Source organism: Rhagoletis pomonella, unplaced genomic scaffold (genome assembly GCF_013731165.1).
Source record: "Rhagoletis pomonella isolate Grant_MI unplaced genomic scaffold, Rhpom_1.0 Rhpom_scaffold_00133, whole genome shotgun sequence".
NCBI classification, from domain to species: Eukaryota; Metazoa; Arthropoda; class Insecta; order Diptera; family Tephritidae; genus Rhagoletis; species Rhagoletis pomonella.
This window is the reverse complement of record NW_023458687.1, coordinates 1-13,741: the sequence shown is the minus strand read 5'-3', so window position 1 is coordinate 13,741 and position 13,741 is coordinate 1. Positions and strand designations below refer to the sequence as shown.

The window sequence follows — 13,741 nt, the reverse complement described above, 5'->3', positions numbered from 1 at the left end:
GTCATTCATTTCTGTTTTGTGGTTACATTTGTTTGTTTCGTTGAAAAATTATTGTACGGTACTTTAAATTCCTTCAATTTACTATACAAGGCGAGGAAACTCTTTTTAACTTCTTTTTGTGCACAGATAAGCGGATGAATAATAAATTGTATTGGTAAATCGTGACTTTGCGTGTTTAGTTAGTAACATTTTGGTGCCTCCTGTGAGGACAAATAAATTTATTTTTTGTGTTTTTGTGGCATGGCGGAACTTAACTTGCGCGCATCTGCTGTGAAAGCAATAAAACGCATACATGCCCGTGTAAGAGATGGTGGCGATGATGGTCGGGATGTATTCCAACTTCAACAAGAGCTGAAGTCGATGGAGACACATTTTGGGCGATTCGTTGATAACCATAACCATGTTGTTGTAGAAGCTGCACCCTCAGAAATGGTTACGCATGATTCGCTAGGGGAAAGTGTGGAGGAGCTTTACGGTGACGCATGTAACACACTCAACCGCCTGATTGCGACGTCAACGGGAGATTCCAACGCCAGTGAAGGTGCGCGCAACGCTCCTACCACGACTTTGGATGGCTGCTCGGTTGATCTGAAACTTGACCCGTTGGCTATTCCCCCATTTGACGGGGATATGTGCAAATGGTTGGCGTTCAAGGATGCGTTTGAAACGCTCGTCCATAACTCTGCGTACCCGGAAGCATTCCAGTTGGTTAAACTTCGCCAGCAGTTAACGCCTCCACTGTGCCATTAATTGGAGGGATATACTCGGGTGGCTATCAAGAAGCATGGAAGGCTCTTAAAGAGCGTTACAACAATAAGAAACAGCTGGCAGAAATACACGTGTGGCGTTTTCTCAACCTACAAGTAGCTACCCAGGAGTCATCGCAAGCATTGCTGGCCATTGTTGACACAGTGCAAGAGTCGCTGCGAGCATTGCGGGTCCCTGTAAGTCAATGGGATGCATTAGCTGTGCCTATTGTTTTGTCCAAGCTTCCGGCTGTAACCAAGCGCGACTGGTGTATGAAGTGCACCACCACCGATATTCCACTACTGGATGATTTGCTGAGGTTTTTGGAAAGGCGTGCTCATAGTCTATCGCCTGAACCATCCGCCATTCTAGTGGCCTCTCGGCAGCAACGATCGGTGAAGGCGCATGTGGCTAGCGCTGAGCGGGCACAGTGTGCGCATTGTGGTGCTCCGCATCGAATTTCTAAGTGTTCAGCGCTGTCAGCCATGAACATTGAACAACGTTATGAAGCAGTTAAGAGTTTAAGGTTGTGTTATAACTGCCTACGTGTTGGCCATTCGTCCAGACAGTGTCCATCGGGAAGTTGTCGGAATTGTGGCCGTAAGCACAAAACTATCTTAGGCCGCGAGAGGTTCGTCAACATAGCTGCGCCTGAATCCACGTCCACGACACCCGTATAGAATTTTGCACCTGGTAAGGCGCCAACAACTTCAGCTGCATGACTAGCAGCACCTGCGAGAGCCCACGCGGACAGATATCAGCCGATCACCCTCCTAGCAATAGCGCGTGCATATGCCTTTGGAGAAGCATCGGTTCAGCGTGTGGCTCGTGTCCTATGCGATCCTGGATCGCAGGTTAGCTTCGTGACGGATCGCCTAGGAAACTCCTTGCAGTTATACCGACGGAAATGTGACCTGCTGGTAGAAGGGGTAGGGGCTGCCGTCAATACACAGGTGAAGGGCAGCGTTACACTCACTTTGAGGTCAACGAAAACTGGATTTGAGATGCAAATTGAGGCCTTGATTTTACCGTCCATTACTTCTCAGATTCCGGCGGTGAATATTGACGTGAACCAGTGACTGTACTTGAGAGGGCTTCAGTTAGCGGACGATCGGTTTGGTACGCCTGGCATTATCGACGTTCTCATCGGCGCGGACATGTGGGGGCGAGTCTTACAGGGTGAAGTCATCGGTGGACTATCAGACGAACCTGTCGACAAGCATACCCGCTTTGGTTGGGTAGTGTTTGGTCCGGCAGAAGTGTCTTTGACTTCGAACGTATCATCGCTCGCACTCAGCGCGTTACCGAGTGAGGACGACGTCCGTTTAGAAGAACTGCTCCACAGGTTTTGGGAGATGGATGAAATTGCGGCGGCCGACAATCAACACGTTGACGACTGTGCCCAGATCTTCGAAGCTACTCATGGCCGCACTGCGGACGGCCGTTACATTGTGCACCTACCTCTACGACAAAATGCACCAAAGCTTGGTGACTCGTACGCACTTGCTGCGCGCCAATTTGGTAGACTAGAGCGCCGCTTGGTAGTAGATCCCGCCCTCAGAGAAAACTATGTGGCATTCATGCGGGAGTACGCAACTCTCGGACATATGGAGCTAGTCGAACCACCGTATCACCATAACAATTACTACTATATTCCTCATCATGCGGTTACCTCCAAATTCCGCGTGGTGTTCAATGCTTCGGCCCCGACCAGCACGGGAGTCTCCCTAAACGATATTCAACTGGTGGGCCCAGCGCTTCAGGATTCGCTTGGTAGCATACTTCTTCGCTTCCGACGTTTTCGAGTGGCGATAACGGCCGACATCGAGAAAATATTCAGGCAAGTGTTGGTGACGCCGGAGCATCGAGACTATCAGAGGATTATTTGGTGCGAGTCCCCGGCCGACGAAATTCGCGTATATCGATTGAAGACCATTACATATGGCATGGCATGCAGTCCATATAACGCAGTGCGCACATTGCAGCAATGCGCTTATGATAATTATGGTTCAGTTCCGGATAGGCGGCAGGCGGACGTCGCTCGAGATGCGATTCTAACCTCGTTTTACGTAGATGATTTCCTCACCAGTTGTGAGAGCGCGTCCGATGCAGTGGCACTGGCTGGAAACGTTATCCGCGGGAAAATTTACGCTAAGAAAATGGAAGTCCAACGATGGCCAGGTGATGAGCTATTTATCTAATGAAGCGTCTCTTTCCAGCTATACTTTCCATTCTGGTGTGGCTTCCGTATTAGGCTTAAGATGGGACGCAGTGACGGATCAGCTATTTTTCCAAGTCGACTTAAACCAATCCTCCGAGGCTCCCACGAAGAGACGAGTACTTAGCGAGGTGGCGCGTCTCTTTGATCCCGCTGGGTAGTTATCACCTGTCGTTGGAACTGGGAAGGTGTTCATCCAGAGGATGTGGGATACGGGTTTATCTTGGGATTCGCCGTTACCTGACGATCTGTGCAACGAATGGCTCAAGTACCGCTCCAAGCTAGAGGGGCTCAATAAGATCCGCATCGACCGTTGGATGGGCATGATACAGCGTGTTCAGACAACGTTACACAGCTTTTGCGATGCCAGCTCACAAGCATATGCTGCCGTCCCCTATACGAAAACTGTGGACGTAGGCGATGTTGCGCACATCTCACTTCTTACAGCTCGCACGAAGGTGGCACCTCTGAAGGGCGCTACTATACCCCGCCTGGAACTGTCGGCAGCACTACTCTTGGCTGAAACTATTCAAAATGTGAGGGACTCGCTGGGCTTAATGGATGCTCCATACTATTTGTGGTCGGACTCGGCGATCGCTTTGTGCTGGTTAAAGAAGCATCCAACAACACTTAAGCCGTTCATATCCAACCGGGTTCGTAGGATACAGGAACTGACATCCCCAGACAGATGGTACCACGTTCGTTCAGCACGGAACCCTGCTGATTGTTCCAGCAGAGGCATTACACCCGAAGTACTCTTAGTTCACCCGCTTTGGTGGCATGGTCCTGGTGTGCTAGGCAGCGCACCCTCAAACCAGCCCGAGATCCCTCTTAGCCAGACCGAGTCGGACGAGCTCCTTGCCGAAAGGCGAAGTATATGTCAGTCAATGGTACTCCTTGCGCAGCCTTTGAATACCGGTCGCCCAGATGGCCACATTATGTTGTTGACCACCCGGTTTAGTTCAATTCAACGCCTGCTGGGTACAGTGGCCATCATGCGTCGACGTCGACACTTGCGTCAACCTGTGGTCAGTGCCCAGGAACTAGATGATGCCCTATACACGCTAATCCGTCAAGAGCAAGGGGAACACTTTGCTGCTGACATTCGACAGTTGAAGTCCAGTTCAGGTTTGTCCTCCGGTACTAAGATACTCTCATTGAATCCGCTTTTAGATGAAAACCACATCCTTCGGGTCGAAGGGCGAATACATAAGGCAGAACTTGAGCACGACCAGCGATTCCCGATCATATTGCCGAAGTCAACTCCTTTCGTGCAGCCGCTAATACGTCACGCACATGAGGCAAGCTACATGGAGGAACGCAGCTCATGCTACATACCCTCCGTCGCCGGTTTTGGATCCTGAATGCAAGGCAGGTGGTCAAGAGTTTTATCCACAAGTGCGTAGTGTGCCGCCGCCATAAGGGGAGGTGTTCAGTCAGCAAATGGCTTCGTTACCCGGGCAGAGGATCATACCTGCGAGACCGTTTGTTTCGTCTGGAGTAGACTACTGTGGCCCTTTTACACTGCGGGTCGGCACGAAGCGCTCACGCACGTTCATCAAGACGTACCTAGCCATCTTCGTATGCATGGTCACCAAAGCCGTGCACATCGAAGTCGTGGAAGATCTATCCGCACCAGCTTTCCTTGACGCCTTCACCCGTTTCGTCAGCCGCCGAGGTCCCTGCCGCGACCTATACAGTGATAATGGCACAGCCTTTGTTGGTGCTAACAGACTCTTACGTGAAGACCTCGCCGCATGGCATAGTGAAAACAACCAGCGATTGTTAGCGGGCTCGGGTACCAATTGGCACTTCATTACACCCAGTGCTCCGCATCAAGGTGGGCTGTGGGAGGCGGCCGTTAAGTCGTCAAGGCATCACTTGGTCCGCTGTGTGGGCTCGCAAATCATGTGGCATTGTCAATTGCAGACCTTGGCTACCCGGATAGAAGCATGCCTGAACTCACGTCCAATTACGCCACTGTACGACGACCCGGAAGATAAACTCGCGCTGTCACCCGCTGATTTCCTGATTGGGGCTCCACTGATAGCGGTCCCTGAGCCAGACATCCAACATATTCCCAACAACCGACTGAAACAATGGCAATGGCTACGGCAGATTCAACAAGTGTGACTCGAGCTGTTCAGAAGCTGTGCCTCCTACTGGATCCTGAGGATTTCGAGTCAAACGACTCGACCGGGCAGGATGTTGAAGCTGCAACCTCTTAGTTAATTTTATTTTCTATTATTTCGTAATCGTCTGGCAATCCTGTTCACTCTCTTGTCATTCATTTGTTTTGTGGTAACATTTGTTTGTTTCGTTGAAAAATCATTGAACGGTACTTTAAATTCCTTCAATTTACTATAAAAGGCGAGGAAACTCTTTTTAACTTCTTCTTGTGCACAGATAAGCGGATGAATAATAACTTGTATTGGTAAATCGTGACTTTGCGTGTTTAATTAGTAACAAATGGTGTTCAACAAGTTTAAGTTACAGAGCCAAACGACAACAATGCAAAAAAATATCAACCTCAAGTTGTCAAATTAATGGTACATGCATACAGCTGAGCAAATGCAAGCCATGTCAAGGCAGCAGTGAATGAATATCGATGGATTTTTGTCCCATTAGTTTTTGCTGATTCAACGCATGTTTCATTTGTTGTGCTGTGTTTATTGTGAGTGAGCAACAGTGATGTTGTTGTAATGCACAAAATAAACCACACAAATATTTGCGTAAATACCAACTTTTACAAATAGGAATCGAATAAGAATCTTATTTGTACTAATTTGTATTTGCGAAAAAATTTGTGTGGTCTATTTGGCGCATAAGCCAACTGAATGTCCATCGATTTTTGTCGGTGAACCTTCGCGTGTTGTGCTTCCACGAATTCTGTGTTTGTTGTAAATGAGCGGAAGTGAGCCACAGTGATGTTGTTGTGAGCAACTGGACCAATTGATCTACTGGATGAGCACCCCTGCTCTAGATAAACGAAAATCTTAATTCCTGCCATTTTCGCATGTACACTCGCCAAAACAGTAACAGGTATTGAATTACTAGCAAATAGAATGAAGGCCCTTTTTCACACAAAGTGGTTAATCTTCTACAAAGTGGTTAGTATTGTACAAATTTGTATACCTAAGTTTTCTTCAAAAAATGAACTTCAGTTTAGAATACTAGCAAGGCGATAAATATAATGATTTTTTTTTCAGCGCAGTATTAGACAATGTTACGAATTTCCCTAATTAAAGGTTTTTAAAGTATGAAATGTTAGATACATAAATATGTACATACAGGCATTTTTTCACACAAAGTGTTTAATATTCTACAAACATAAAACTTCAAGAAGGCCTTCATTTTTTTGCTAGTAATTCAAAACCTGCTACTGTTTCAGTGTACATGCGAAACAGGCAGAAATTAATATTTTCGTTTATCGTAGAGTTTTTTACTGAATTATTAAATACATTGCTTCCGAATTTGCACACGTACATATTAGGGTGCCATCGAAAATGCTTTTTTTTTGGAAATTTCAAGACCCTACCCCCTAATTTTATTCGTTTTTATGAGAAATATTATTGCCTATTTTTATATATTTTTTAAAGGTCATATATATATATATATCCAATTTTCAGATCATATTCGAACCTTGAAATTGAGTAAAAAACAGTCATTCAAAAACTCATAAATCCACAAAATCGTATTTTCTGATATAAACCGACACCATGGTGCGAAATAAAGTCAATTGACATTATTACCTTTTCAAAAGCGAAATAAAGTCAACAAATATTTGGAAATAAAGTCATTGACGCTATTTCCTCATTCAAATGGAAATAGCGTCAACAATGCTTAAGGTATGTCGATTCATAGAAAAAATCTTGTTCTTACAATAAACATTGCCCCGTAAGTGTTGTTTTTTAATAGATGAAAAACGTTATCGCCAAATCCTCAGTGTTGTGATATTAATCCACACACAATCATGAACTACCACCAATTGATTTTATTAAACAAATTTAAATTACGAATATGTAAAAACACAATGTGAAAAACTAAACGCCTGCGCACAGCTGGAATACTAGAAATATTTGAAGAAAGAGTGTAGAAAAGATCCATAACTTGCAAAACATGTTTCGTTTCCACAAAAATAAAGCGAACACTATTAAATTGAAGAAACAGTCCATGTCCAAAAACCCCGGAGGAACACTGAAAGAATTCTATGTTTTAAATTAGCATATTTTGAACGAATTTGGAATGTCTAAGGTGGAAAAGAAATCAACCTTTCTATAAGGAAACAATTATAGAAAAAGACTTTTCTTACACTGTATTCATGTCTCCGCCAGCAATTTGTGACGACATCATTTAAAAGCAGCTAAGTAGAATGACGACACTATTTATTAGATGGCACATTCAACGAGCCAATGTGCCAAAATACGGGTATAAACAATTATTGATTATTTAATATCGGAACCGAGATCATATAAGTTAATTGATTGGTTTTCACACACTTTTGAAACACAAATTATATGCCTTTTTACTGCAGACAAGTTGTTGCCCCAAAACACAGCAGAAATCTTCCAATCAGGGCTGCCAACTATCCTTAGTTATGAGGCGCCATATTGAGGATAAAAAAGTGCCAAAATGTGCCAAGGAGAAAAATAAAAGTGCCAAAAAAGGTGTTATTCCTTTTAATCATTCACATTTATCAATAAAATAAAGCCACATTTTCAAAACAAAAGTGCAATGATAAAATAGGATAAACCAGTTGAATGGCCTTTATAAATTAGAAAATTTTAGTTGAGAAAAAGAAGTGCAAGCAAAGGATTTCAAAAACTGAATTGAAATGTTATTTTTTTTACAAAAGTGCCATTTTGGCACTTTATGCCAAATTGAAAAATTAAGTGTCATTTGAAGTAAAATAGGGACAAATGGCATGGTTTGAGCCAAGTTGGCATCCATTATCTTACAAATATAAAAAGGTGCAATATCGAGGGCTTGAATTCATTAATACCCTCTATCTGCAATTTGCACAAAAACTAATTTGTGATTTTAAAAACCATCTGGTACTTATTACCTGTCATTATATAAGGTAACATTAATATCACTGATGGCAGTTAAAGCTTAGGTGGATGTCTATATCAGAATCTCATCTTTGTGAAAAGTGTGCAGATAGAGGGTATTATTGAATATAAGCCCTTGATGTTTAAAATATATAAAAAATTTATTTCAACGTATACAAAAAATAAATCTACCTGCGTTACAGTACGACGGGATACGGGGAAGGGGGGCCGCGGCGTAGCGTGATGTGGTGTGCGCGCCGGTCGCGCGGTGTGGCGCGCTAACGCGGATCGCCGCGAAGCTAAGCAAATATAATGTTTGAAAGAGAAATAATGTTAGTGGATTTTATTTCGTTTTTAAAAAGGAAATAATGTCAATTGACTTTATTTCGCACCAGGAAGGGAAATAAAGTCAATTGACCTTATTTCCGTTGATCTTATTACCTGTCACCAACAATTCATTTTACTGTACAGACTTACACAAATGTTTGTCTCTTTACACATCTATCTATTGCTTAACCCTAATTGTAATCACTCCATGTTTAAAATTTTAGATGAAGAAGACAATCGTTTCCCAATGTGTATCAGTCTGCTATTTATGATACGTGGGCAATCACATAGTATATGCTGTGAGGTTTCTTCCACTAGCTCACAAAAGGCTAGGGACCATGCAAGTGCATTTGGGCTCCATGCTTTGCGAGATTGTCAGCTTTCGTTGCCTTCAAGCCCTTCATGTCCCGGAACTCACCACAGCGTTACGTTATTGTGAGCTTCCAAGTGGTCCGCAAACCTGCTGCCTTTTTAAAAGAGTCTAAAGCCTTTAACCTGCCTGACTATCCGAAATAATAATTAATTTGGCCCCATTTGTCCTTCTGCACAGACTTCGATTGCGAAGGCCAGACTTTCGGGAATTTTGGTCAAAATACGCCTGCACCATTACTCTCATCATCCATTTTTGATCCGTCGGTATACCATGCTTGGCACCTTTCGTCAATCATAGTTACTATCACTTCACAGCAGTCCCTTTCAGGAATTCTGACCTTGTAGGGTTTGTAGAAGGATAACTCGATATTAGCCAAGAATGGATTTAGAAAGACCAATAGGTTAGTTTTGGTGTTATTCTTCAAGGCTTGGTTGCAAAAATGTCTGGAGATACATAAATATTTTATATTTTTCGCAAATAACTATTATTGTCGCGGAACCTACCAAAATCCAATCTAGCCTACCAACCTACCAAATAGAAAAAAACCTACCAGTTTTGGTAGGAAAAGCCCATGCTTGGCAACACTGCCAGAAATACACTCGGAGGTTTGCCATTGCCTGCCGAGGGGCGACCGCTGTTAGGAAAAAACATTTTTTCTAAATTTTTTTTGCGATGTTTCTTTGACCAGGGCTTGAACCCCGGCCCTGCGGAGTGGAAGCGGGCACTACTTACCACTACATCACAGCGGCCGCCTATCCAATTATTTTCTTAAAATAAAGCTCGTCATCGGAAAGTCTAAAGGAATGTTTTTGATTTTTTTATTTAATTTTAGACCAAATTGGTTAAAACTTCGGCGTTAGGAAACGTTATTGTCGCTTGTAGGTGGATCGCTTTCATCAAAGTTATGTTTTTGTGTGGTATTGTAATGTCTTTTAATGTTTCCTAATATGTACCCTTTCAGTTGTTTTCTGCACAAAAGGCACTTAAAAAAATTTTTGTCTTTACTATATGTAACAAGTTTTGTCTTGCCAATATTCGATACTTTTCCCATTTTTATATAAAGATCGTTCGTATCAATATATACTAAATTGAATTCCAGTATATATCGCGGTAAAATCCGATCTCAAGATGAGCTAATATGAGAAGATCGTATTTTTAGAGGTGCCCACACTCACTGACGTGTACGTATGTATGCCGTATCTGTTTGACGTAGCAACATATAAAATTTACTGTTGATATAGAGAAAGAGAAGCAGTACACGTCATGCGTAACCGTCACACGTACACGATGGTGAGTTTTCATTTACATGGCGCTCTGATAAGTTTGATCGTGTCCAGCGTTGCCGAGTTGACAATTTTGTCGTCATTTTGACATTTTTTTTAGCTCAATGACGATTTGACGATTTTTTCCCCGTAATGACGATTTTTTATTTTAGGTTTTCCACTAAATTACATATGGATGTATGTAAAAAATTTGTTACAGGCAAACGTAATCCAAAATACAAACACGCATTTGTCTAGTTTTGTTCTACAACCGTGCTTCTAGTTATATTAAATTTGTTCTGGAATTGTAACCGAATCGTTAATTTGCACTGCTAACATTGATTTGAAAGAGACAGAAAAGTAGGAGAGGGAATTTGTTCAGTCAAAATTATCTATCAGTTAATAAATGCTAATGGTCTCCACACCAATTTTGGTAGTTTTGGTAAACTGCTAGTTCAATTTCAAACCAATAATTTTATCAACTCTGACCGTCCTTTTCAGTTTTCTTTTATAAGTCTGGTTAACTATGTTTATCAACAGCTGATTCGTAGCTTTTTTCCTATAAAAAGGAAACCGTTACAGAAAATATAAGGAATTTTACATACTCATATGGGCAAATCTAAAAAACAGGTACACTTTCAAAATAAAAAGTAAAATTTTGATTTGTGGGCACACCTATGTTTTATATGTGATGCTATTCGCAATCTCTTAATAAATCAATAAATATCAGTGTAATTCATTTTCATCAAGTGCTTCAAAAGTTAGACGAGGAATAAGCATTTAGATCGCTGAAATAGAAAACCACAAAATAGTTTATGTTCAAATTACGCTGTGCAAGTTGTAGCTTTTGAGCAAAGATTTTTAAAGTTTAACTCACTTAATTGGGAAGTTCTAAATTCAATGGCATCCCCCGGTTTACCAGGTTGGCTCCGGTTTTCGAGATAACGGAACTTGAAAATTTGATTAAAAGTTAATTATTTTATAAATAAATCCCTAAGTTTTGAAGTTATTTTTACTAAAATTTTGCACATACCGGGTTTTTAATTTTACAGGTATATGTAACGTTATCAGAACTATTTAGTTGTTATAAAAAGATTTAGATCGTTTCACATACTTTCCAAATGTGACTTCAATTAAGATATTTTTGGAATAAAAATTACGCTCAAGATCGCATAATTTTTTATATTTAAAATTTGGTTTATTCTGAAAGCACAGCTCTTGCTAAGGTATCATATTATTAGTAATTGTTTGCAGAATACAATACATACTTAAATAGTTTTTAAACTGAAATGCTTCAAAAACTATGCGCGATTTTTAAAATTGTGGAAAGTAGACTTACTCGCTTTTCGTTACTTTTCATTTAGTTATTTTTTTAACTGAAGTATACATATAAGTACTAATTGCACATAAAATTTTAAACCAGTATATGGTGTGCTTCGAATGTTATGACATAGTTAATTGTGCCCCTCTTAAAAATTACATAAAAAATTCACTTGCTTTCAATATATTTTTTTTTTATGTAAACACCTATCATTCAAAAGTTATGCAGCAAATTTATCCTAATTTTTTTGAGGCCTCAAGTATATGCACGTCTTTGAATTGTGTCCAAAAGCAACCATCTTGATATAGTTTACAACAATAAAAATAAAGCTAAATATAGCTGAACTTTTAGAAGGAACTTGTCTTCCCTATTATCTTCAAGAATCCGAACGTTCCCAGTCGAAATTCAAAAAAGTTCCAATTTTGGATCACACTAATATACATATATGGGGAAATCTTTTGAGATGGGGACATTCTGCGTACTGGGATATTGTTTCCGAGACAAAGCAGCCAAGTGCGGTTTCTCTACCTTCGTTAATACTATTTATATGTGTAAATGTCAGTAAATAGTTATTCACAAAAACAAATACGATTTTAATGACTAATTTATTTGCTAAAATCAAGAAATTTCTATTGCAACGCGGGTTGAAGAACGCCCTATCTCAGAACTCGGTTCAATCAAATTCTGCAATAGGGCGTTCTTCAACTAAATTTTGAAATAGGGGCTTGTTGAAAAGTTTTTTGAGACGGCGTTTTCGAACTGGCTGCCGAGATAGGTCGATCTTCCACTCTGCAGTGACACTAATGGTGTTTTCGTTTCTACCAAAAAATGTCACCTTTTGATTGCCGCTTTCTCTCTTCGTGTGTGAATAAGGACTAATTTGGAGTCCCTTTAACGGGGTTGAGTGTAGAACCAGATACATTTTGCATCGTGGAAGGGCAACACTTTTTTGAAGAAACGAAATCACTATAAGTAAGCACCATTTGGTGTTCCCAACGCAGAAAAGTTATTCCTCTTCTCTTGCCAACGCAACGACGACCCTTTTCAGGGGTGTGGGAATGTTTTCTATACCAACATGACCTTGCAATAAAAGAAGTTGTGTTTGAATTCGCTAAACCATAACGCATTCGTACATATCTACATATGTATGTAGCTTTTGTCATATGCTTCATCGTACCATACGTGAACCAAAGCCGAAAGAGGTTTAATGTAAACAAATATACGGATTGTTTACATTTAAAATTTCCAATAAGCGTACGTCAAATATTGATCTCACTTTGTTTATTACATTATGGGTTGTATTAACATTAAAACAATTGTGCACCTATACACAAACATATGTATGTACGTATGTATGTATAATAAAATACTGGTTTACAAACAAAAGGTGGTATTTTACATGCATTTATGAGTTCAACGTAGTCTTAGCGACAGATGAAACACACACAGATTATATTTCTAAAAAAAACTAAATTTAGGAATATATACCAGTAGAAATGCTCAAACTACAAGCTCAAAAACAGTAATTGATGCGGTGTTTTCAAGATATTTTATCACCCTTAAGTCACAAGTAATTACAAGTATCATATTTTAGTAATCATACCAATAAATTCATGTATTAAAAGTATTAAAAATTAAAATGAATAAAAAATGTTTAAATCAGCAAAATGAGTTAAATTATGTGAAATTAATGTTAAATTTCTAACCTTACCTGCATGTGTATGTATGTAACTGAATCGCATAATACTAGGTTTACATATAAGTACATATATAAGATAAAATGTTAAGTAGTAAATTTATATGTATATAAAATAACGAATACTTATAAATAAAAAACAAGTCAAGTGCTTCACCTTTAAAGTCACCAAAATCATATTCGCTTACACAACGCAAATAATTTGTAACAGTGATAGTTTTAAGAATTGCCAGCGGGTATACAACAATAAAAAGCACAAAAAAGTTTCTTCAAAATCTTGGGTTTTAATAAACACTGAAGCTAATTTATGAATGTACTAGCTGTTTTTATATTCTTTTAGGCCTATATGTACTAATGTTCGCCCAGTGATTAAAATTCAAACAATAAAATTAAGGGGAGTTTACTTGAGTTAAGCTGATGTGAAATAACATTATTTGGAATGGGTAAAATGGGGGGGAGTTTAACTTATAGTATGATATAACATACCATGGAATAAGATTAAATAAAATATCATAAGTAGCATAACATACTATAACAAAACACCGTTCATTCTTCAGATGTACTTCCTTTTTTATCCCTATCACTTTCTTCCTGTCCATCTTTATACCTATAGTTTTTATATGTTTATGTTTATTTTTATGTTTTGTCTATGTTTATGTTTATGTTTGTGTTTTTATTTATCTTCATCTTCATCTTCATCTTCATCTTCATCTTCATCTTCATCTTCATCTTCATCTTCATCTTCA

General features: G+C 40.0%; 3 protein-coding genes across 3 annotated transcripts; all 3 read left to right on the top strand.

The window, feature by feature from the left end:
- The first annotated feature begins 1,904 nt into the window (after window positions 1–1,904).
- Window positions 1,905–2,948, top strand: LOC118750083. Its single transcript, XM_036484818.1, has one exon. It carries the CDS (start codon window positions 1,905–1,907, stop codon window positions 2,946–2,948), a length of 1,044 nt encoding a protein of 347 aa, XP_036340711.1.
- A 220-nt stretch (window positions 2,949–3,168) lies between these two features.
- LOC118750082 lies at window positions 3,169–4,329 on the top strand. The gene has a single exon (XM_036484817.1). It carries the CDS (start codon window positions 3,169–3,171, stop codon window positions 4,327–4,329), a length of 1,161 nt encoding a protein of 386 aa, XP_036340710.1.
- A 223-nt stretch (window positions 4,330–4,552) lies between these two features.
- On the top strand, window positions 4,553–5,098 carry LOC118750081. Its single transcript, XM_036484816.1, has one exon. The coding sequence runs from the start codon at window positions 4,553–4,555 to the stop codon at window positions 5,096–5,098; it is 546 nt and encodes a 181-aa protein (XP_036340709.1).
- Window positions 5,099–13,741: the final 8,643 nt, after the last annotated feature.